This window comes from Crocuta crocuta, unplaced genomic scaffold, assembly GCF_008692635.1.
Source record: "Crocuta crocuta isolate KB4526 unplaced genomic scaffold, BGI_CrCroc_1.0 scaffold1, whole genome shotgun sequence".
NCBI classification, from domain to species: domain Eukaryota; kingdom Metazoa; phylum Chordata; class Mammalia; order Carnivora; family Hyaenidae; genus Crocuta; species Crocuta crocuta.
The window spans coordinates 8,333,837-8,359,227 of record NW_027527930.1 but is presented as its reverse complement, the minus strand read 5'-3'; the positions used below and the strand labels follow the sequence as shown (position 1 = coordinate 8,359,227).

Genomic DNA, 25,391 nt, shown 5'->3' with positions numbered 1-25,391 from the left:
GGTTAGGTTTAGGGTAGTCTGACAAAATGCATGCTAAGCTGGGGAGCTCCCTGGTGCATGCTGTGTGTGGCTGCCTCACACGCATGCGTGTGTCTCATCAAGACATGCAAACAAGGTCCATCCAACACCCTTGCACTACAGCAACATGGAGTTTTGCCTGTGACCTGAGTGAAGGGTGCTAGAGAGCCAGGTCATAGCTTAGGAGAAACTGGCCCGTTCTTCACCCAGGCAGATGGTAGCAAAGACAAGGTAGAAAAGATGGACCCTCTCAAGGAAAGGGCTTTGGTTTGTTTTTTTTAAAAGTTTCAAGCAATACAGTCCTGCAAAAACTTCTTGCTTCCACTAAGGGCAACGAACTCCAGGTATGCCAAAAGATGCTTGATAGAACTTCTTTTCAAGTAGAACAGGCACAATCATCAACTCCAGGGACTCATTACTTAGTATCTTCACAAATACTTTTTATTTTAAAAAATGTGTACCAATCACATTTGGATGGCACAGAGTTCAGAAAGGAATTGAATTCAAATCCTGATACCACTTACTTACCAGCTGTGTGAACTGGGCAAGTTATCTAACCTCCTAGAGTCTGCTCATCTGTAAAATGGGAAGTTTGACTAAATGAGATGATGCATATAAATTGCTCAGGCATAGTGCCTGCCGCACACAGAGTATCCAGTATTATTACTTATTGTTAGTACTAAGAGATCTTTATAAACCTGGAAATAACTCACTTGGAATATTAAAAGGGGATTTCTCCCCCACCTCCAAACTGCTAACTTAAAGCCGCTATCACTAACCCAAGCTTCCTTGCTTGTTCTCCATCTAGCTCAGTGTGAACTCAGCTGCTAATTACAAGTTAGGTGTTAATTAGCTCATCAGAATCTCTTCAAATCACAGAGTACTGAATGTCTGCATCCCTCTAAAAGGGCTGGATTCTTGAGCTCTGTTACTTTTCACGTCTTGGGTTCTAAGCTCTTTCCTTTCTGTCTCCTCTTTGAGTTGTTTCTAATTTATTATTTCAGGACATCTCTCACTGGATGAATGGACTCTGTTTCTTAACAGTTGCCACATTCTTGTCCCCTCTAAACCACTGAGCAAAAGACAAAACAGTTGTTAACCATAATTAAATGAACTTCAGTAAAGAGTGAACTAGATTTCCAAAACAAGACTCAAAATACAAACCAAAAAGAAGACGGCACATTTAAAGCTTCTGTACAACAAGACACCAAAAACAAAGGTAAAGATACATGGCAGCCTGGGAGAAGATTATTTGCACATATAAAAGGATGAACGTCAGCAAGATAGAAAGAAATAGCCCAGCTGGGGGTTGGGGGCTGGGGGGATATGAATAGGTTATTCACAAGAAATAAATACAAATGGCCCATGACCACATGAAAAGATGTCCAACCTCACTATAATCCTGATAGTTAGATAGCCTAATCACCTAAAGATTGTTGTATCTTGCAGAGCCACTGACCATCTTGACTTAAGAATTACTTAGGAAAGTAATTTACATTCCTAGATTTTAAAAGGCCTATTTTTTTTAAAGGACTATGTAAAGCTGGAGAGAAAAGAGGCGCTGAAACTACCACCTGGTGTTTCATACCCAGATCTTCACTGGCTCATTCTGATATTCTTTTAAAATGAGCAATGTATCACCGAATATCCCCACAGTCATGTCCATGTTAAGGTGGCTCTCTCTCCCACATTTTCCCAAGCAAATACTACCCCTTCTAAGCTCATAAGTCTTGGTAAATTCAAAAGTGTTGTGCTACACTCAGACAAGATTCAATGATCATAATTAAGAAATATTTAGCTAAAATAACCAAGTTCAATATTCTGTTCCAGAATAATGCATAAAATGTTTTAAGTTTTAAAAATAATTTAAGTTTTAAAATTAGAAATAATTTAGGTTCTAAAAATAATATATTTCAGGCAAGTGTGCATGAAGTCTCTGGTGCCATTTTTAGATTTAATATTTATATGTCAATATCTTAAGTGATAGGCTTGAAAAAAAACTCTGAAACTAATATAAAACATAAAGAAGTATGGAACAGTGTTATAAGCATCAGCTGTAAGTCAGTCACGAGTAAAAACCCCAGCTCTACAACTTTTGAGACAGGTTACTTCTAAGTCTCTTTTTCTTTAATTATAAATTAGGGATAGTATCGATGTACGTTTGCTATAGTTTCAACTGACATAATATAAAGCCCCTAGTACAGTCTTGTCCACTTTAAGCAATTGCATAATAGACAATATTTAAAATGTTTTTCCTCTATCAATTTAATGTCAATTTCGCTAGCCATTGAATACATTTATATGATATATACATATAGATATCATACACAAACTTTAAAAAATGTGAAGATTTATTCTTCCTAGGAATCCTGTAACCTCACTTCTACGGGACAATACATCTATAAAAAACCACTTCTCACACTATAATCTCTAGCATTTTCACCAAGCATGTTGACGGTTCTCAGGAAGGTAATAAGTAATAAAAACACTGAAAGCAGCGCACTAATTGCTATGCAGAATAGCTTCAGGGGTTGTTGCCATACATATAATTTCAATAATTAGGAAAAATAAACCCAGGGAAGACCCTGAACGCAGCATCAAAGAGAACTACAAAGAGAACAACCTTTACCATTTCCCGAGGCTGCCTCACCCAGTCACTCCACAATATTTTCTGATGAACTGGAGCAAATTATCTTATGCTCTGTCAACTCCAATTTTTATGGTCTGAGCAACCCCAGGCTGAGAGAGATTGAGCTGAAACAAGCCCTGGGCTGAGAAACTGGGCTGAGACAAGAAAACCAGTGAAATGAAATCTTCAGCCCATTGCATTTGTGTTCATTTCTTAGCCCTCCAAAGCTCCCTCTGTCAACCATTAAATAATGCTGAGAATTCCTGGGGAAATTTAGCAGATCGTTGAATTCTTTGTTCTGTAATCTCCTTCCAGGATGTTATGCCAGTTATTTTTCCTGATTAAGTCCTCTATACAGGCAGAAACCTGGGCCTGTTACTGCACAGTAATTTTTGATGCATTTACTGAGGAATTCCTTTTGCCAGGCCCTATTCTTTGCTGAATGTATGATACAAAAATGAATCGGGCATGAAAACTCTTATGGCACACCATGCCTGCTTATTACAAGAACCTAAGATAAATGGGAATTCAGAAAGCTAGTTTTCCAAACTCTGCCTGAGCAAAGGGAAAACAGAGGGGTCTGGAGAGTCTTGAAGAAGGAGTAGCTATAGAGGGTGGAAGAGGCTAGAAGAAAGGCATTTACATGAGGTGAAAGACAGAGTGAAAAAAGTGTGGTGCCCAGGACCCTGCAAGGAGCTGACTGATGATGATGAAAAGACAGGCATCAAATCATGGAAAGACCAGCAAACCATCCTGGGGAAGTGAGACTTCATCCTGAAGGCAACAGTACGGAAGGGTATATATTTTTTTCTTTGACAGTTTACTGTCAAGTTGGTTTCCACATAACACTCAGTGCTCATCCCAATAAGTGCCCTCCTTCACGCCCATCACCCGCCTTCCCCTCTCCTCCACCCTCAGTTTGTTCTCCGTATTCAAGAGTCTCTCATAATTTGCCTCCCTCCCTCTCCCCAACTGTTTTTCTCCCTCCCCTCCCCCATGGTCCTCTGTTAAGTTTCTCCTGGTCCACTTATAACTGAAAACATATGGTATCTATCCTTCTCTGCCTGATGTATTTCACTTAGCATGACAACCTCCAGCTCCATCCACATTGCTACAAATGACCAGATTTCATTCTTTCTCATTGCCATGTAGTATTCCATTGTATAGATAAGCCACATCTTCTTGTCCATTCATCAGTTGATGGTCATTCAGGCTCTTTCCATGATTTGGCTATTGTTGAAAGTGCTGCTGTGAACATTGGGGTATATGTGCCCCTATGCATCAGCACTCCTGTATTAGGGAAGGGTGTTTTTACAGAAACGATTTAAGAGGAGGGAAAACAAATTCAGCCTGTCCGGAACTTTTTTCCTTCGGAAAACCTTTTTCCCCCCCCCCCCCAAAAAAAACCCTTTAGTTCTAAAGTTTAGTTTCATAGTACTTTTTAAGAACTAGAGTAAAGCACTCAAATTTTAAAGTCATAGGCAAAAGGGGCCTGAAAGGTCAGAAGTGAATTTCTAACTAACTCTCCAGTTCAAAGTAGTACAGAAAATTGCATTTCCAAGTTGCTGTTTGTGATGGCTCCTTAGCTATATTTATTCAGCTGTGGTGCACACTAAGATCTTTACGAACCATGAATTTTGTAGAGTTTGGCTTTCTCCAACTGACTGGACTTGGGTTGGATTTCTGTTTTCTAATTTCTTAAGAAAAATGAGCATATATTTAATATTAATTCCCTTGATGCCTAAAGTCAAAAGATGTATTTCATTTGATTCAGAGGTCATAACATCCTTCAAATAAATTTTTCCCTGTCAGAGTTGAGCACCATGTCTCTTATTTTATGCTTAGTTTTGTAATCCCCAAAATGCTAAAATGCCACATCGTTTACAAAAGTTGTTTTGACAAAGCCAATATTCAGCGGATTCAATTCAGAGAACTAGTAGAAGAAAAGGTCTAAAGTTTATGACATTTCTTTCTGTGAGCCCGTTTGCTTCCCCCACCCCTCCACCAACAAATCACAATTAGGCTTCAATTAGAGTAACAGGGCAATGTTTTCAAGAGTCTCTGATCCCCCAATCAGGGTGTAATATTAATATAACTGCATATCAAAGTATTGCGCTCTTGACCAAGACAAAATGAAAATCACTCCCATTCCAACTAGCTTCTGTTGGCCTGAAAAATCAGAAACAAATCCAGCATCTGACTTTAGCTTGGCCATCTTTTCTTCAAGGCAAGGGAGGCTTTTCAAGCCAAACATAGCACGTGGAAGGAAGACTGTTCCACGTGTGCACATGGAGCTTTCAATTCCACATTTCTCAGTAAAAAACCAAACCAAACCAAACCAAAACAAAACCTCTGGTATAATAGTATAACAATGTTTGAGCAGGATAACACAAGACAGGCTGAATGGTCAATGACAATGTAAAATGTCAACAATGCCTTTAGAAGAATAGGAATCTACCCCAATGTTCATCATCCTCTTGCTCAAGCTACTGTCTTGAAGCATATGAAAGTACCATTTTTGTAGCTGAAACATCTGAAATGAACAATTTCATATGGTTCAACCCACCACTAGGAAACTCTGCAGAAAGGTAATAAATTGCCACATTTTCCTGTTGCATATCTAAGTGGCTTTTTGCTTTCTGAAAATAGTATGGAAGGGTAGGCTTTTGGAAAGAAGCATTCGAAAACTCATATAAAAACGGCACCAGAAATTTTAACAGTAAAAATGTTTTGGGGTGCCTGGGTGGCTCAGGCAGTTAAGCATCTGACTCTTGATTTTGGCTCGGTCATGATCTCACAGTTTGAGAGATCAAGTCCCATGTCTGGCGTCTGTCAGTGCAGAGCCTGCTTGGGATTCTCTCTCTCCCTCTTTCTGCCCCTCAACTCACACACACTCAGTGTTTCTCTCTCTTAAAAAAAAAAAATTATGACAAAGACAAACTAAATCAACTGCCTAGGAAGATCTTTTCTAAATATTCTGTTTCCTAAACAACTGACTTCTTTGTTTTTTGAAAGACCTGTCCAATTGCCACAAATAAATCCTGGAAGACACATTTTCCTTTAGGCAGGAAGAAGAAGAGAAAAAAAAATGAGAGGAGAGGGCTGGGTTCCTACTGGACAGGGAAGTATTAATGAGAACTTTCAGCCTCAGCCCAAGTCCCCAGGCTTCAGTGTCCTCATCTCAAAAGAAGGTCCCGGATTGGGTGACTGCTGAAGTCTGTCCTGGCTCCAGCACTAACAATTTATTAGGATTTGGTAACAGACCCTATTCTACCTATCTCCACTTGCATTTCACATCATCCTACTGCCAAACTCATAAATAATTTCACAGCCTGTAAGGAACAGTCATTAACTGTCATTGGACCTAAACCAAAAAGAAAAAAAATCCAACCCTGTTCACTATATATAGCACATGTTTTTGCAGAGGGATGTTGGCACTGGACACCATACGCTGGAGAGTCCCTCCTGCTCTCTCTGCTGTGGGCCCTAGACACACGGCACAGGTCCAGCTCCTCCCAGTTTGATCTCCTACAGCTCAAACCTGTTAGGAGATACCCTGCTAAGGAAACCATTTTAAAGGTTTGATACTGCCCTCAAACAATCTAGACACTTTCACATCAGAGTTCAGGTAATTGCTTCACTTCGGTTTTAAAAACAAGCACATTTTCTACAAAAAGCACTTTACTTTTCAAATGTGAAAACATTTAAAAAGACATCCCTCCTCCCAAAAGTTAATGGTTTCTTTATTTAAATACAAGAAAATATAAATGAATTATTTTCAATGGAAATCAGATTGCTGACTGGCAGTCTCAACCCACGAACATGTTTATGTGGCCCACACAGTATTTTAAAAATATTTGACTTAACTGCCAACATTTTCAGATGGGGGAACAGCATCTCAAACTCTAAATGTCCATGTTCTCTCGAAAAACTGAAACTGGCACCACTGAGGTCCTCATTTAGCCAGGCAGAGCTACTAGGTGGCACATGCTGGCCCGTTTACAGCATTTACCTGAAGAAATCTGAGAGTTGTCCTTTTTGGTACTTTCTTCCCTCCGATAAATAAGCCAAATAATGAAGCTCCCCCTGGTCAAAGATGGTTTATTTATATCTCTCCCTTACTGTTTTACCATGCCATAAATAATTCAATCCAGAACCAAACTGAGGCCTATCAAAGCTGTGATAAACCACTGATCATTAACTATTTTAAAGAGAATACATAAACTTCTATTTCTTAGTAATGCGATAGCTACATCAAGTTCAGCACTTTTCTAACTGTAATTAAGTGTAAGCATAAATTGAGACCTAGCTTACAAGAATGGATTTTCTTTTTCGAGATATGTTATTGCTGGATTTAAATGTGGGTTTTTTCTAAATCTGTGAGCTTAATATAATAAGAAAAACCTGCTACTCATACTAATATTTCATCCTCTTTGTTGAAAATAGTTGCTATATTTTCCTAATCAGGTCACAGTTATTTTACAATCCTTAGTAGTTTCTTGTCTCTACCTTGCATGAAAAGGACAGTGCATGTGATTTGACAAAACATCTCCCTAAGTCGTGTTCTTAGCCCTAACGTGGATTCAAATATTTCTTGTCAAGTGGAGATAAGAAAGCTCATTTCACTCAAGTATTATTTGCAAAAAATGGCATAAATCCTGAGTCACAGTAACATTAACATGTAAGGTATTAACCAACTATTCACTTTCTCCAAGAGCTGTGCAATAAAAGCAAATTGGACGAAGTTGCAGTGTAGATGATAGATTAGACATAGTTCTTCCCTCTCCCAGGAATGTGGCTAACAGAAGTTCAGGGAACTCTTGGAGAGCTGACCAGGGAAGAGGAATGGCATCCTGTTGCAACAGTAGCTTGCAGTTGTTCAGAATGTTGCTGAAATTTTTAATAGCTCTTACTCTAAAGCATATCGTCTTTTTCCATCAATAAAACAGCTGAGCCAAGGCCTGGGCACATTTCTGATGATACAAGATCCTTTTACCATCACAAATTCTTCCTCTTAAATCCTAAGTTCCAAATTTAGAATATACATATTCTGCACTTTATGATAAGGAAGAAAATCATTATTAGCTCCTAAATTCAACTACAAAAGCACAGTAACAATTCTTGCTTTATGTTGTGAAGGGAAAAAAGCACTTTTAAATATCAATGATGCAAGCATTATTTCCTTCAATGTGTCTACATGATCAAAATGTGCTTGCTACAAGAGTTTCTTTTATAAACAGAAATAACAGAAAATAAACAGGCGTTTTCTATAATAATATTCACCAGTAACAGGCATAAAGTCTCAGCCCACAAGAGAAAATTTTATGTTATTTAAAAAACATTTCTCTCCAAAAAAAGAGTATCTATATTACCTCAAATGGACTTAGAAAAAACATGTCTGCTCTAAAAGAGGTTCTAAGAGTCTGTGTTTTAAAAAGTAGGTAGGAGGGGCACCTGGGTAGCTCAGTCGGTTAAGCGTCCGACTTCGGCTCAGGTCATGACCTCACGGTTCGTGGGTTCGAGCCCCACGTCGGGCTCTGTGCCGACAGCTCAGAGCCAGGAGCCTGTTTTGGATTCTGTGTCTCCCTCTCTCTCCTTCCCTCCCCTGTTCATGCTGTCTCTATCTCTCTCTCAAAAATAAATAAAACATTAAAAGAAATTAAAAAAAAAAAAAGTAGGTGGGAGTGACTTAGTTCTACAGGTTTTAACTCAGCCAGTCAGCTGATCTGGCAAGAGTGGAAGACAAAGTGCTGGGCCACTCAAAGGGAACTCAACACAAGCTACTCTCTAGAAATGAGGAGACTGTGAGATTGGGCGAAAACCATATGATCCTCAGCTTGCTTTCTACCTTTAAAAATCCTATGATTCTATAGCACTGTTGGAATTCAACAAGGTTCAATGATAAATACTACACATGAATGTTTAAATTTTTAAATTATCCATGAACCCAAAGTTGAATAAAAGCACATGTAACCGAGCTTGGGACAGTAACTGTTCCATCTATGGGCTCATGCTTGGCCTTTCATTATAATGATGGTGATGATGAAATATCTCAACCACACAAATATCACTCATCTATATACTCATTACCTATCTTTGTCAAACCATAACTTTCAGCATGAAGATTTTTAGTTTTTTGGTTTTAAATCACAAATTCACTTTGAAGATCCCTGAATACCTCTTCCTAATGCCATGTTCCTCCTGCCTCCAGGTCACCAGCATAGCTCTTAAAACAAAATGAGATCAGGCTGAGCCTGGGATTTACTTCAAAATAACTCAGGCAGGGGGAGACAGGGAGGGTGGCTGACTGGCTAGAGCAGTTGGAAGAGCATGTGACTCCTGACCTCAGAGTTATAAATTTGAGCTCCATGTTAGGTGTAGAGATTACAAAATAATAATAATAATAATTGTTAAAAAAAACAAACTTGGGGTGCCTGGCTGGCTCAGTTGGTAGAGCATGTAACTCTTGATCTCAAGGTTGTTATGTTCAAGTCCCACGTTGGGTGTAGAAATTACTTAAAAAATAAAACCTTAAAAAACAAACAGGGGCGCCTGGGTGGCTCAGTCAGTTAAGCAGACTCTTGATTTTGGCTCAGGTCATGATTTTGCGGTTTGTGAGATCCAGCCTCGCATCAAGCTCTGTGCTGACAGTGTGGAGCCTGCTTGGGATTCTCTGCCTTCCCCTGCTCTCGCTCTCTCTTTCTCTCAAAATAAACTTAAATAATTTGGGGGGTTGGGATGAGGAGAGAGGTAGTTAGAGAGAAGGGGAAAGAGAGGACATAAGATTGGCGTAGGTGATAGAAGGGTTAATTATATCCTCTCTTGTGTAATGTTTGGAATTTTTCTTAATGAAGTTTTCTAAAATATAAGGAAGAAATATCAGATTATAAATACTTCTAGACCATATTCCTTTTTTAAAATTTTATTTTAATTTTTAATTTTTTTAATGTTTGTTTATTTTGGAGAGGGAGAGAGACAGAGACAGAGCACAAGCAGGGGAAGGGCATAGAGAACAGGAGACACAGAATCCGAAGCAGGCTCCAGGCTCTGAGCTGTCACCACATAGCCCAACGTGGGACTCAAATCCATGAACTGCGACATCAGGACCTGAGCCAAAGTCAAACGCTTAACAGACTGAGTCACCCAGATGCCTCTAGACCATACTCCTAAAGCTCACTATTCAATATGGTAACCACTAGTCACATGTGGCTATTTAAATTTAAATGCCAATTAATTATAATTAAACAAGATTAAAAAAATCCAATTCTGTGGTTATACCAGCCCCATTTCAAGTGTCTGATAGTCACATATAGCTATTGACTACATACTGGGCATTTCAGTCATAGAACATTTCCATCATCGCTGTAAGTTCTGAGAGCATTATTCTGCAGACTAGAGTGGTATCCCCATTTGGAAAGAAGAATGTATAACCAACAGTTAGAAGACTTTACCTTATTTATTTTTTTTTATTTTTATTTAAAAAAAATTTTTTTAATGGTTTTTTTTATTTATCTCTAGGAGAGAGAGAGAGAGAGACAGCGTGAGCAGGGGAGGGTCAGAGAGAGAGGGAGTCACAGACTGAAACAGGCTCCAGGGTCTGAGCTGGCAGTCAGGCCAGGGCCCGACGCGGGGCTCAAACCCATGAACCGCGAGATCATGACCTAAGCGAAAGTCAGTCGCTTAACCGACTAAGCCACCCAGACGCCCCGACTTTACCTTACTTATTGTGGCAAGTCTGAGTCCTGATCTGTCAAACAGGAGCTGAAGAGGTTGGGTTCAAGAACAATATCTAATCAAACTACCTCACAAGAAAACTGTGAAGATCAATATTCACTCAATGAAATCTAATTGCCAAGAAAAATGCAAGGAATTGCACAATTTCAATTAGGACACCACTGCAATGAGTTCAATGGCAAAGACAATGTGCAAATTAGCAACAACATTCCAAATGTGTATTTAATGACAAAAAAAAAAAAGAAAGAAACGTGAAAAATAATTCCAGTTTTAGTTTGAGGAATCACACATTTAAGTACCCAATTTAAGTTTTCTCTTCCCACTCTCTTTATTTTGGAATAAAAAACAAAGAAAGGATTGGAAAAGGCTTTGAAAACAAAGAGGTATGTAATAAACAATCAAATCATTCCAAAAGGCAGAGGTACAGACCTATATCGCCCATTCCCAAAAACGTCAAATCAAACCTCAGAGTGAGAGTAAAAGTAAGAAATTTGGGGGAAACTGGAGAATGAATCTGTTTGGTTTCCGATATTTCCAAGGATGTCTCCTACATTATCAGAAACTGCCTATGGGATAGGCTCAAAATGAAGGGATGATTTGAACAACTCTGATAAACTGAAGAACTTTCAGGCAGATATTTAAGTTAATCTGGGCCCTTAAAACTGCTCAACATTAGCTCACTAGAAGTTGCTTCAAAAATTTTTACCTCATTCTTCCTATCTATAGAGTATAAACCACAAAATTTCTTTTTCAAAAACAGTTTTAAGCTTTGACCCAAGTTCACAGTTCATGTATCAAAAACATTTTTTCTCTCATACACTGTTTCTAGATTATAAAATATGCAATTGACTTGAAATGGGTATATTAAAGAAGTTACAGAACAAAGTAGGCACTATACACTTAAAGATAAGCACTCCCACCTTGAAAGAGTGTGGGTTCCACTCCAAGGAGGTAGAAAGGAAAATTATTGAAAAGATTAGATGATGTGTCCAGTTTTCTTCTTTTCTAAGCCTAGCTCTTAACGGTTTGAAGTCTTCCCTCCAATAAGTAGTAAAACCCTGATTAAAGAAAGATCAGTTTGTTCTCAGCATATTTTTTTTAACTCCAGAGTAATCTGTTATGTTACAAAGTAACATTCATGCTCCCTCATTTGCATAAGGTACAAGAACCCCAAACCAGGTAACACGGTGTTTTCGTCAAAATGCAGAGGCCTGAGACTAGGGCTTGCATGCATACAGCTCTTTGGGGAAGTGATCCAAAGGAACAAGAGTGGGGACCCAGAAGGATGAAACAGAGGAGGAGGCCCAGCCATCCTAAATGTATGTATATGGAGCTAATCACCCTGTGGGCTGGGGCCCATGTGGGACCCTCTGAGGAGCCATATTTATTGTGCCTCAGAACTGTCCAAAGTTAATGACAAAAGAGAGAAGTGTTTGCTCACCCATCCCGCATCAGGCAGGTGTTGGCCTATGGGATGGAAACACCCTTGGACATCCAGACGTGTACATAGGTCAAAATAGGTAAGCAGAGCCCAGGTGGCTACAACAGAGAAGCCTGGAGCAGAAAGCTGTAGATATGAGGTTTACACCTTCCTGAAACACACACAGCAACAGCGTGAATTAAATAAAAGGTGGACTGAGAGGAAGCAGGCCGGCACAAATCTTATCCAAAAGGATCAATTTTTGCTCACTCAGTCACATGTTTATTAATGGGGGGTCCACAACGCAGCCTCTCCCCTTACATCTGGCAGTAAGGCTAAGAATACATGAACGTGGTCAAGACTAGCAGAACATATGCTTGTGGTAATGAGAGATTTTTTAATTAAAAAAATGTTTTTTAACATTCATTTATTGAGAGACAAGAGTGCGAATGGGGGGGGGGGGCAAAAAGACAGGAAGCCACAGAATCTGAAGCAGGCTCTAGGCTCTGAGATGACAGCACAGAGCCCCGTGTGGGGCTCGAACCCACCAACCGGGAGATCATGACCTGAGCTGAAGTCAGACGCTCCACCAACTGAGCCACCCAGGTGCCCCTAAGATTCTTTTAAAAAGCATTCACAACTATATTTGATCATTCCTATTTATTTATTTTGATGTTTGTTTATTTTTGAGAGAAAGAGAATGCAACCAGGGAAGAAGCAGAGAGAGAGGGAGACACAGAATCCAAAACAGACTCCAGGCTCTGAGCTGTCAGCACAGAGACAGACGCAGGGCCCAAACCCATGAACCGTGAGATCATGACCTGAGCTGAAGTCAGATGCCCAACTGACCGAGCTACCCAGGCACCTCATTCCTGTTTATTTTAAATAGGATCTTGAAGAAAGGAGGGGTGGGGGTGGTGTGGAGACTCCAGAACACTATAAAGGTGACACACAAGTGTTGCAGATAGTCACTGCTGCAGGAATTCAGACAGAAAAATTACCAAAACTTGGATAGCAGGTCAAGGCTTCAAGGAGACAGCATATCGGGGTCTATGCCTCAGAGGTATGCTCTGATTAGAAAAAGGGAAGACTGCATTTCAGGTGTGTGAGAGGAAGGGGCAAATGGTCACTTCCTGCTGGGGTGGGGTGGGTGGGTTAGCAGTTCTGGCTGGAGCCCAGTCTTTGGTATAAAGTCATTATTTCCATATTCATTTCCTTTTTATTGAGGATGAATGTTTCATGCAGCACTGCAAGCACTTTGTGTGTCTTAACTTATTTAATCCTATAAATCTTTGAGGAAGGTACCATTATTATTTTATAGCTGATGCAGGAGATGTATGCAAGGTAAGTAACTTGCCTAAGGTCACAAAGGTGGTTAAATGGCAGAGCTGATACCCTAGAACCCAAAAAGTCTGGCTGTAGAGCCTACGTTCATAACCCAAATGTGATATAGTACTCCTCCCTCTCAGTGAGAGAAAACAAAGCAAGGAAAAGAAGGGTGCCATCTGATGCATCTGCATTTAGGAACAGATGGGCTGGGAAAGGACAGATTTGGAAACATCCCAAGGGAAATAATTCTGTCAAGCAGCTGGAAGTCCTAATGGCCTCAAAACCATTTCCCAGAGTGTACAGTCCCAGAGTCGGGGCCACCAGAGAACAGCACAGAAGGTCTTTCAGAAGGTCACCACCCATCCCTTACTTAGGATGCTACTCCAAGATCATTGTGAGTGAACAATAGGAATAATCACATCCTCTGCCTTCAATTCATTCTGGCTGCTTAACACACACACAGTTTCTCAGCATTCTACCACGTCCACCTAGAATCAGAACAGGACAAAGAGTGGGAAAACTCATTACAGACTGGGAAAGAATTTTTAAAAATAATGAGGGACCTTGGCTCCATAGTAGATTCCCTCACTAGGACAATATGGTGAACTCCTACCATTCGAAATAATTCCCCACAGGATGGGGAAGTAAATCCTCATCCCATGGCCCTCAAGCTTGGTCAAGTGACTGGCAGAGTCACTCTTTGCAAAAGGATTATCCATCTCCATCTTGCTGAATTTAGGAGTGACGATTTACTTTGGCTAATGAAGTTTGTGTAGAAGTGATCCACGTTAAGAGCTTGATAGTTCAGGGTTCAGCAGATCTTTTTCCTCTGCTACCAGACTAGCAAGGTCCAGAGGACCTGCGTCCTGGAGTCAGTACAGCATGGAGATTTCAGAAACTGAATCAAAGACTATGGGTAAGAAATAAACCTTTGTTGTATGTCACCAAAATTTGGAACCAATGTGTTACCTCAGCATAAGTTAGTCTAACAGACTGACACAATTGGTAGGTCTATATATATATATATTGGTCTAAGAGCCTTGGTTCTAAATCTAGCACTCCCAGTAACTGGCTGTACACATTAGGTAAGTGTTAGTTTCTTTATTCCTCAGTTTCCTTGTCTATGTTACTTCTTGGGAATTTTGTAAGGATAAAGTGAGATAATTATCTTGACAATAATTTAAATAAAATTTAAAAATCAAGATGCTAAGAAGGCTTGCTGTGCAGAGGTTTTTGCTGTTTTTTAACTCAATTATAGTTCATATACAATGCTACATTAGTTTCAGGTGCACGTGATTCAACAACTCCATACATTAAGCTATACTCACCATAAATGCAATTACCATCTGTCACCACACAACACCATTTCAATATTACTGGCTATATTCCCATGTTGAAGGTCTCGTCTCTGTGCCCCATCCACTCCATAACTGGAAGCTTGTATCTCTTCATCTCCTTCATCTATTTTGCCCTTGCCCTGTATCCTCTCCCCTTTGGCAGCCACCAGTTTGTTCTCTGTATTTATGATTCTGTTTGGTTTCTTGTTTGTTCATTCATCTTGCTTTTTTAGATTCCACCTAAGTGAAATCATACAGTATTTGCCTTTCTCTGATTTATTTCACTTAGCAGAATACCCTCTAGATCTATCCATGTTGTCACAAATAGCAAGATCTTTCTTTTCTATGGCTGAGTAATACTCGTGTGTGTGTGTGTGTACATACAGATGCTGAATGGTCAAAGCTGTTACCAGGAGTGGGGTGCTGTACAATTGTAATTGGTGCTTATGTGATGATGCTACATGTACTGTAACACCCCCATCCCTTACTCCTTAAAAACCCTGTATAGGGGCGCCTGGGTGGCTTAGTCGGTTAAGCGTCCGACTTTCGCTTAGGTCATGATCTCGCGGTTCGTGGGTTCGAGCCCCGCGTCGGGCTCTGTGCTGGCTGCCAGCTCAGAGCCTGGAGCCTGTTTCAGAGTCTGTGTCTCCCTCTCTCTCTGACCCTCCCCTGCTCACGCTGTCTCTCTCTCTCTCCTAGAAATAAAAACATTTAAAAAAAAAAAACACAACAACCCTATATATATATATATATACACACACACACACACACACACACACACACACACAGAGCACAACTTCTTTATCCATTTATCAATGGATATACTGTTTCCATATGTTGGCTGCTGCAATTACATAGAGGTGCATATATCTTTTTGAAGTACTGTCTTTATTTTCTTTGGGTAAATACCCAATAGTGGAATTACAGGATCATACAGTATTTCTATTTTTAATTTTTTGAGGAACCTCCATACTGCTTTCCACAGTGTCTGCACCAATTACATTCCCACCAACAGTGCATGAAGGTTCCCTTTTCTCTACATCCTTGCTAACACTTGTTATTTCTTGTTGTTTGACACTGACAGGTGTAAGGTGGTATCTCATTGCGGCTTTGATTTGCATTTTCCTATGATTAGTGATGTTAGGCATATTTTCATATGTCTGTCGGCCATCTATAGGTCTTCTTTGGAAAAATACCTATTCAGGTCCTCTTCTCATTTTGTAATTGATTTCTTCGGCGGGTGGGTGTTGAGTTGTGGAAGTTCTTTATATATTTTGGATATTAACCCCTTATTAACTATTTCATTTGCAAATATCTTCTGCCATTCAGTAGGATGCCTTCTAGTTTTGTTGATGGTTTTCTTTGTTGTGCAAAAGCTTTTAATTTTGGTATAGTCCCAATAGTTTACTTTTGCTTTAGTTTTCTTTGTCTCAAGAGACATATCCAGAAAAATGCTCCTAAGGCCAATGTCCAAGAGATTACTGTTTCCTTTAAAGAGTTTTATGGTTTCAGGTCTCACATTTATGTCCTTAATCCATTTTGAATTTGTTTTTGTGTATGGTATAAGAAAATGGTCCAGTTTCATTCTTTTGCCTATAGCTGTTTGGTTTTCCCAACACCATTTACTGAGGAAACTTTCTTTATCCATTGTATATTCTCGCCTCCTTTGTAATAGATTACTTGGCCACATAAGTGTGGGTTTATTTCTGGGCTCTCTATCCTGTTCCATAGACCTATCTGTCTTTGTGTCAGTACCTTACTATCTTAATTACCATAACTTTGAAGTATATCTTGAAATCTGAGATTGTGATACCTCCAGCTTTGTAGTTTCTCAAGATTGCAATGGCTATTCGAGGTCTTTTGTGATTCCATACAACTTTTAGAATTATTTGTTCTAGTGCCGTGAAAAATACTATTGGCATTTTCAATAGGGATTGCACTGAATCTCTAGATTGCTTTGGGTAGTATGGACATTTTCACAATATTAATTCTTCCAATCCATGAGCATGGTATATCTTTCCATTTGTGTCATCAATTTCTTTCATCTTTAAAACAAATTAAAAATCAAGATGCTGAACAGCTTCCTGTGCACAGATGGTTTTGGTTAAACCTTTTTCTTTCAACAGTAGGCCTGAGTAAACGTAATGGGCACCCTTGATGAGAATCACAAAATTTATATTGACATGAAAACAATACACAAAGGGATAAAGTGAAGGAAAAGGTGTTAAGTCTTAAGAAAACCATGGCTTTTTAATAGACTTTACTCCTACTTTCTTAGAATTCTATGGCTTTTTAACATTCTTCATGGAGTATACTGTTGGACACTTGTAGTCCAAGACAGAAGGAGTCCTACCATTCTCCCACCCTTTAGGACTCAGTTGCTTCGACGTTTAAGAAAACAAGACTCTGTAGTTCTACATCTCGAGGAAGGCCTCAATACAGAAGACTAAACAAAGGAAGACCTATGCTGGGGATGTGGTCACTGGATCCCTCCTCCTCTTTGTGTGTTTCCTCAGTCTTCACTTCCTCTATTCTTATGGGTACTATTTGGTCATGAAAGGAACAACTCTGTCCTTTCTCATCTGCCCTCTATCCCACTGAATCCTGAAGAATTCATACTCTGCAGACTTTCAAGGTCTTTTATCAACCGATTCCAACAATCTGAGATAGGCACAGGATATAAAATATCTTTAAAACTGTGTAGAAAATATGCATGTGTCTTAAAGAATGCACTGTATTATCTGGTCTCCTCCCACCTGCCTAGACTCACATCTGTCCACTTTCTCTACCCAACCCTTAACACTGATGTCATAGGTGGATTTCCTTAAAAGGCTCAGTCTCACACCCAGAGCTTTGCACATGCTATTTCCTTGGCTTAGTACATCTTTCCACCTCATTTTCCTTACTCATCCTTTTGCTTCCTTATTCATCCTTCAGAGAAATTTATATATATATATGTAATATATATATATTGTAGACATAATTCCCTTACAGTTAATACTTGCTAGAAAATGGAGTTTGGCATTACTTACAATTATATCAATATTCACAGAGGCTGAACATCATAGGCATATGGGGGAACTGTCACTACACGATGTCTTCTCAAGTTGTTTCAAATTATAGCGATGAAGATCAGTTTACTAGAGCCAAACTTGTTCTTAACAAGTAGAATTTTTTTATCCATTCAATCAAAGACTCACATCTTTCTGGGCGTATTCATTTACAGGTAGGAGTAGATATTGTAACTGGGTTCCTCATATCATGCATTCACATGTGATGCCCATCTTCATATGCTTTCCAATTTCTTTAGGAGAAAAGATGTGACTTGCAGCAGGGCCACATAGATGAGGAAGTCCCATATGGAGGAGATCACAACCTTGAACATCTTCCCTTTCATCTCCTCGGGGTCCAGCTTTGGCACAAGTCCCTCAATCAGGAACATCTCCGCTTTGCCTCTCCAGCCTCCACCTGCCACACTCTACTCTTCAGAGGCTTATGCTTTATGCTGTGTATATTTTCATCACAATTTTTAAAAAGCAAAAAAAGGAAGGGAGCATGAACAAAGCTTTTGCTTGTTGGATAGCAAAGACATTCTTTTTGGAGCATGAAGCCTGTCCCCTCCATTAACATATCACACTCAGTCCCACACAGGCACAGTTCAGCAGGTGGACAGAATGCAACCACAAAGGTCAACTTCCTGCATCCTTTGACTTGAGCAAGACACTCACACTCGGTGGCATGGATCCTTAAAAAGAGGGTTCTAATGCCTTGGTTCTGGCACATGAGGGTACAGGCCTGATTTCTACCTCAAACCAGGCCTGGGAGGATGCAAATTTGATTTCATATCACCCAGCAAATTATTTTTAGAAGCCTGTCTCTATCACCTCAGCCCAAGTATTGTTTTCATGTTCTACAGTGGTTCCATTGATGGGTTGCCAGCAGGCCTGAGTGGGTCAGAGGCAGTACTGTTTAGTTGGAAGGGAGTTTTCTGTCAATCTGGATTTAAACAACAACGACGACAAAGCGGGTATCAATTATATTGTAAAGTAGGTCTCCTTGGGGAACACTATAGAAGCTTTGGATCTGCTGGGTCTTTGTTTAAAAAACGGTTCACTTCACTGATCCCAGCTGAGACAGGTTTAGCTAGCACCAAGAAAGACAGGTTTCAATAAATTATAAAATCCAAGAGCAGCCTATACCCACCCCACCCCATCAAGTTTAAGGTCTTATAAAGAGACACACTGGCTTAAGAAAACTCTATAGCCTGCCCCACAGGAAGTCTAAACCCGAAGATCATTATCAGCTGTGGCATCATCAGTGGCTGTAAACACTAGGTCTTCTGACAATCAATCAAAGTAGGACATCCAAATCATTCACTCCTTTGTCTGGACACAGAGGGTGGCCCCTTTGAAAGCACTAAGCATCTGCGTCCATTATATGGGTGTCCAAATAGACAGGGCCTACCAGACACACAGTTTGGTTTCTAAGTTGCAGATTATAGGAGATGGGTTATACTTACTTGTGTAAATCTCACAAAGTTAATGAAAACATGCCAACAATCTAAAAGCTCTTATATCAGGATGGTGGGATACGGGTAGTTTTTTTTTTTTTTTTTAACGGTTTATTTTTTATTTACTTATGAGAGAGAGAGAGAGAGACAGCATGAACAGGGGAGGGTCAGAGAGAGAGGGAGACACAGAATCTGAAGCAGGCTCCAGGCTCTGAGCTAGCTGTCAGCACAGAGCTTGATGCGGGGTTCGAACCCACGAACCATGAGAGATCATGACCTGAGCTGAAGTTGGACACTTAACCGACTGAGCCACGCAGGCACCCCTGTAGTTTTGTTCTTTTAATCAATTCTGCGGGTCTGTTTTTCATTGCAACGTAAACAATTTTTAATGAAAATATTTTAAAACAAAACAACAAAAACTATAGCTTTCAAATTATTTAAAAAGACAGATTACTGTACCTCAAACACTTCCAGCATTCCTTAATAATTGCTTATAGAGTCTCAATGTGTATAATTTACACCACTGACTAAAGAGTTTTAATTTTTAAAGACCTCCCCCTAGATGACAGTCCCTTTATCATTTAAAGAGCCATCCCCTGGACCTTTTTCAGCTTCATTAATCTTTTGCCAGGTACAAAAGAGCCAAAATCCTTCATGCAAGGGCCACAGCAGACAGTCTTAGAAATGGCAATTTTGGGGGCGCCTGGGTGGCTCAGTAGGTTAAACATCCGACTTTGGCTCAGGTCATGATCTCGCGGTTCGTGGGTTCGAGCCCAGTGTCAGGCTGTGTGCTGACAGTTAAGCTCAGAGCCTGGAGCCTGCTTCAGATTCTGGGTCTCCCTCTCTCTGACCCTCCCGTGCTCACGCTGTCTCTCTCACCCTCCCGTGCTCACGCTGTCTCTCTCTCTCTCTCTCTCAGAAATAAATAAAACATTAAAAAAAATGGCAATTTTGTAACAAGGGAAAATAACATTTCACTGTCAGTCCTCACCCTCCTCCTGCTGAAAACAGACCATATTTTCAGGAACTGTCTCTAATGATTCCCGGACAAGATCCTTACCTGCACTGTAAGTGCTGACTCAGCAATAGGCACATAATTTCTTTTCTCCCTAAATGGCTTACATACTCCATACTCACTGAAGTTCACCTCACTACACATGGACACTCAGAAATAAAAGCTCCAGGTAAAAAGAGTGTGTCTGTCTTGTCCACCGATGGAACCCTGGCTCCTAGAACAGTACCTGGCACACAGGAGGAACTCAGTAAATAGTTTTAAATGAGTGAATACATGAACTTGGTTTTTCCATTTCTTTTGGCTCCACAGATAAAAGAATAATTAAATATGACTCTTGAAGGATATCATGGGAAATCTCTACCACTGGAAAAGTTTAAATACATACCATCTGTTAGGGATAAAGTAAGAAATATCTTTGCGTTGGGAAGAAGGCTGAACTGGATAATCTCTGAAAGTTCCTTTCAACTCCTAGTCTCCATAACTTGAACACCACACCTTAAGAGAGAGTGGATCAGCTACATAAAGCCTGATTCTCAGGTAGAGTAAATTACCATGTTCTGTTGAAAAGAAAGATAATAGCTGTCCTGAGACTTGGATGCAAAAGTACTAACTCATCCAAAATGTGGACACGTCCCTAGGGGAGAAATGTTCTTGCTAATCGTTAGTTATATTCTGAAACAGATGTATCTTAGGATCTTCTCAGAGCCAAGCACCAACAGCATCCAAGAGAAAATGGAGAAGCTAGGGGTCGAAATTAGAACAAAAATAAACAATATCACACTAAACTGAAGCTTTTCTTTTCCAGCCAACAAATCCACTTAAGAAACATCTTAGTTCAGCCTTAAGGTTTAAATGGTTATAACTGAATATAAGACAGAAAATACTGCATCTGACATACAAGGATTTTTCTCCAGTAAAATCTCATATTTACTTAGGATATCACGCTAAGACATTCAAGTTTAAGAATCCCTAAAATTGAGAGCAAGTTATTCTAACTGAACTTTCCTTCAATCTGGAAGAGAGAGGCAGTTTTTAGGGAAAGGAGATCTGTTCATGTTTTCCTAAACAACTTTTTTAAAAAGTCTAATTCTAAAGGGGTAACTAGGGGAACTCCATTCATACATAAATCAACTTTGGAGTGGTTCTTTTCTCTCAACACACCCTTCCTTTCATTTGTTCAAGTCAGAAAATAGATAAAAGAGCAGGAGGGGCAGAGAATTCTAAGATGAAGGATGTAGTGTTGATCCCTTGGAGCTGGGTTGGGATAAATCTACATTCACAATTATTGAAGATATAACTACAGGCACCACACTTAAGAACTGAATGAACAAAGTAAAACAATTCAACAATTCTTTGGAAATGTATGAAAAGACTTTTCAACTTTGTAGTCAACTCTTGATCACCCATATTACAACTCAGTCCAAAAAAAGTCTTCTGTTCTTAAACTGCAATTTAATCTTAATTCAATGACAACAGGGAATGTGCAGAGAAAGCAGTTACCTCCTCTATACACATACACTTTTTAGAATCTCCCCTATTATTTGAATAAGAAGTCTCAGAGAAGAATTCTGTGGGATTAAGCTCACATCTGGTTGGCAGACCTGGTGTTGGATATGATTACGGCCACACAACTAAATCTTAAATCCACATACTGTTCCTATTTAACTGGCATATATGAACTAACTAATTTATAGAAAATGTGCAGCAAATTATTTCTTCTACCTCCCCCAAGCCTCAAGAATGAACCAGCAATAGGTATTACTGAACACCCCCCCCAAATTTGCATTCCTAGACACTATCCAATTATCTCAAGCAGATATCAGTTATTTTAGTTATGGAAATATGTGCCCTGGAAATACATAGTGTGGGACAGTGAGAGAGGAGGGAGTACGTTAACCAGATAAACTTGATCTCTTTGTGCCTCAATTTCCCCCGCCAGAAAAATAAAGGGATTAGCACAGAGACTCGGTAAATTCCCTCAGTAACAATAATCCACGACCACTAATTATCAAGGACACAACTTGTGTGCAAGAGGAAACCTGAATTCTTAAGTGTTTTAGGTCTTTAAATATTAGAGTGTAAAATGCCCCAAAAACCCAGTTACGCTTCAGTAGGACCACAGCACACTTTGACAGTGGAGAACGTCTCGGAAAACACCCCTGCGGCCAAACCAGCAAACCGAGTTAGAGCACGCAGAAGAACCCCGCGAACTTCCCGGGGCCGGGTGGGGGCGGGGGCAGCAAAAGGCGCGTGTATCTGGAGAGGAGTTCCAGAAAGAGCTGGGAGTCCGAGCACAGCCTTGCATCCCTGGGGCTTCAGACCTTCCAGGATGTCTGTAAATCTTTCACGTGGAACTACAAGGCATCTCCAGCCACCACCTGCGGCCACACAGATGGAGGCAGATGAGAAAAGGAAAAGGAAGGAGGTGGTAGAGCGGGAAAAACCTCGCTCCAGGCGCGCCCCAAAACCGGCGGTGCGAAAGTGGACTTCGAACATCGACAAAGAAACGGGGAAAGACAAGGAAGGACGACTCCGCCTTTCCCACCGGGCTCTGCTCCTTCCAATGAAAAAGGAAGGGCCGCCGCCGCCCCTTCCTCCCTCCTGCCGTCCACCCGGAGACGCGGAGCACCAACCGAGACCGCACCCTCAAAGTCGGGCTCTGAACCGCGAGCCTGCCTTGCGCCCCACGAGGCGCTGCCTCTGCCCGGCTGGCGAATTCGGGGAGGGAGCGCACCCTCGGTCCTTCCCTCGCTCCGGGCACCGAGTTCTCCACTCACCCGCCCTAACCTTCCTCTTCCTCGCGTCCCTGCCTCCTCGGTTCGCCGCCCCCGGTCTTCCAACCTCGAAGTATTTTAATACTTCCACCCACCACGACAAGGGGGCCTTGTGAAAACTTTGTGTGTGCGTGTGTGTATCTAGGGCTTTTGTCCACATCCTGGGCAGGGCCAGGTCAGCCGGGTGCGTGCCTGGGGGTGTCCCGGATCTCACAATGGGGAAGCCACCCCGGAAATCCCACCCTTCCATTTCTGACCCGCTTCTACAGCTGGGTGACAGCGCGCTTCGGGGCACAATTCCCATGCCCCGGTCGCCCCCTCGGCCACGGGGAGCCAGGAGGAAACCCCCGCACTCGATGCCTCTCTCGACTGTCACGAGAGAAAAGGTGTGCACGCCGAGAGGGAGGCGGCCGAGAAGCACCGTGGCTAAAAGAAACCCTTTAAAGGGAAAAGAGGGAAGGGGTCCTTTCTCTCCCACATCTCCGCAATCCGGGCCCGAGGAGGCGATACCCTGTTGCATCACGTAGTAGCCCGGCCTCTGGTCGCCTAGCCCTCCCCTCAGCTCCAGACGCGCGCCCAATCTCATGCACACACCCACAGCCGCCACCATCCGGAGCCCCCGCCCCGGCATTCCCCGCCCGCACCCGCCTGAACGCGGGGACCACCCCGGCGCCACAAGAGCGGCGGGCGAGGGTGGTGAGGCCCCAGCACTCACAGACGGTCTTCCCACTGCCACGGCCATCGCGGCTGCGGCTCCGACTCCGGCTGCGCCCGGGTGCTCTCCGCCAACACGGGCTTTTGCTTGCGCTCCGGCTCCGGCTCCGGCTCCGGCTCGCCTCCCCCGCGCCTCCCTCGCGGCTGCGCTCTGCGAGCACTCAGCTCCCGCTCGCGGCCAGCGGCATCTGCTCCCCCCACGCCGCCGCCCCTCCCGCTTTATTAGAGCAACATGGCCACCCGCCTGGAAGAGACCATTCGCTTCCCCAGGAAGGGGTGTGAGTCTGCGTGCACGGGCTGAGACGGTGGGAGGGGGTTGGCGCGCGGGCCTGCAGCCGGGGTCAGCGGGCTCCGGCGGCAGGACTCGCGCTCAGCGAAGGTAGCCGTGGGCCCCGAAACGACCCTCTCCGGTGCCACCGAGACTACCCCAGCCTGTACTCTGGCCGCCATCCCCCGCTCCACCACGTACTGGAGTCCGAGTAAAATCCTGGGCGCGGAGGTCCCAGCCTCGGCTTCGGCCACGCGCTTCACCGAGGAGGAGAGGCTGCGGAGAAGGTGAAGGGACACTGGGGCAAGACGGGCCCGTGGGGACAGCGTCTCGCGGAAAGGTGGCCCAGGGCAAGCACGCTCCACCCGGAGGAACCGGCTTGGAAGGGCTGCGGGCCAAGCGGGCAGAGAGAGCTCGGTGGGCGACCGAGGTGGGCCTGGGCCGACCCCCACGAGGGAAGCGTTGCCCCTCCACCATTCTTTTCGTGAGGGAGGGTATAAAAGGCAGGCAGCTAGAAGCTGTCACGAAAGCGCGCGGCTGGGTAGGGGATCACCGTGGAGAGGAAGAGGCCCTAGCACTTGCTGCGGACGACCCAACCACGGCCTGCTGGAGAGGAAGAAAAGAACGCCCCCGCTGGAGAATTAACGCAGCTGTTGGCCTTCCCCGGGTGTAACGGGAGCTCGTTGGTCACCCGTGGGGGCTCAGCCGACCGCATTCGCTTGCTGGAGACAGACCCGACGACGCGGAGGCGCGCGGGCTGGCTTGCGGCTGGGGAGGGACGCGGCGACAGCGCCAGGCGCCACTCCGTCCGCGTGGGGCTGGAAGACTCGGCTGTGGGGAAAGGCTTGTGCAGCAGGTGTCGGGGCGTTACTGCGTGTCTGTGTGGCGGACGGAGTGGCAGGGTTCCGGCGCGCGCTGGGTGGCGAGGTGTGCCAAAGGTGCTGTGGGTTACCGCGGCCCCCCGTGGAGCCGGAGGGGCGGCGCACGAGGCCAAGGTGATTGGGGAGAGCAGCCTGCCTGCGGCGGGATTGGAGAGTGGGGGGAAGTGTGGTGCGGAGATGAGAGGCGGTGATAAGCCCACGCGATCGCGCCCTCCGGGAAAACCTGGGCCTATTGAATAAGGTGAAAGACAAACCGCCTGTTTAGACTGAGGCGTCTCAGAGTCTGACCTAAGCGCCCAGGTTTCTCTGGGCCGTGCGTCGGCCTCTGTCCCACTGTGGGCCGCAGGATTCGAACGCGCCCGCCTTTGGCTAAGGATGAGTGGGGCTTCGGGCGTGGGTCCAGCTGCTGTGAAGCAGACGCTGGGTGGCCTTGGGAAGGGCTGCGGGGCTCGGTGCTGAATTCCACCCGCAGTAATGAGAGTACCTATGAAAGAAAGATGAGGATCTCTGAATGGAGACCTGGTGTGGTGGGCGGGCCCAGACTAACAGAGAACGAAAGGAGTCAGTTTGACCAAGATCTGCCTTTTGAGGACAAGGGCCAACATTTATGTCATGCATACAGTAGGCCCTCTCTAAGTGTTGAATTAATATTCCCATGTGGATGGGTGATGTGCAAAGGGAAGGGGAAAAGAGAAATACTTTGATCTGCTCTCTGTATATAGCCATTTTTTCTTTCTCCCTTAGGGAGGATTAGACAGTGGC

The 25,391-nt window shown here is 42.8% G+C and overlaps 1 protein-coding gene and 1 pseudogene across 1 annotated transcript in view; both read right to left on the bottom strand.

Annotated features, from left to right (window-relative positions):
* The window catches only part of SEPTIN11 (septin 11), an 86,138-nt gene extending 62,482 nt beyond the window's left edge, over positions 1–23,656 (bottom strand). Inside the window, exon 1 of the mRNA XM_077750547.1 lies at positions 23,482–23,656. Within this exon, the coding sequence (XP_077606673.1) occupies positions 23,482–23,508 (27 nt within the window). The 5' untranslated portion in view covers positions 23,509–23,656. The remainder of the gene's footprint in view (positions 1–23,481) is intronic.
* On the bottom strand, positions 17,754–17,909 carry LOC144221006 (mitochondrial import receptor subunit TOM5 homolog pseudogene; annotated as a pseudogene).
* Positions 23,657–25,391: the final 1,735 nt, after the last annotated feature.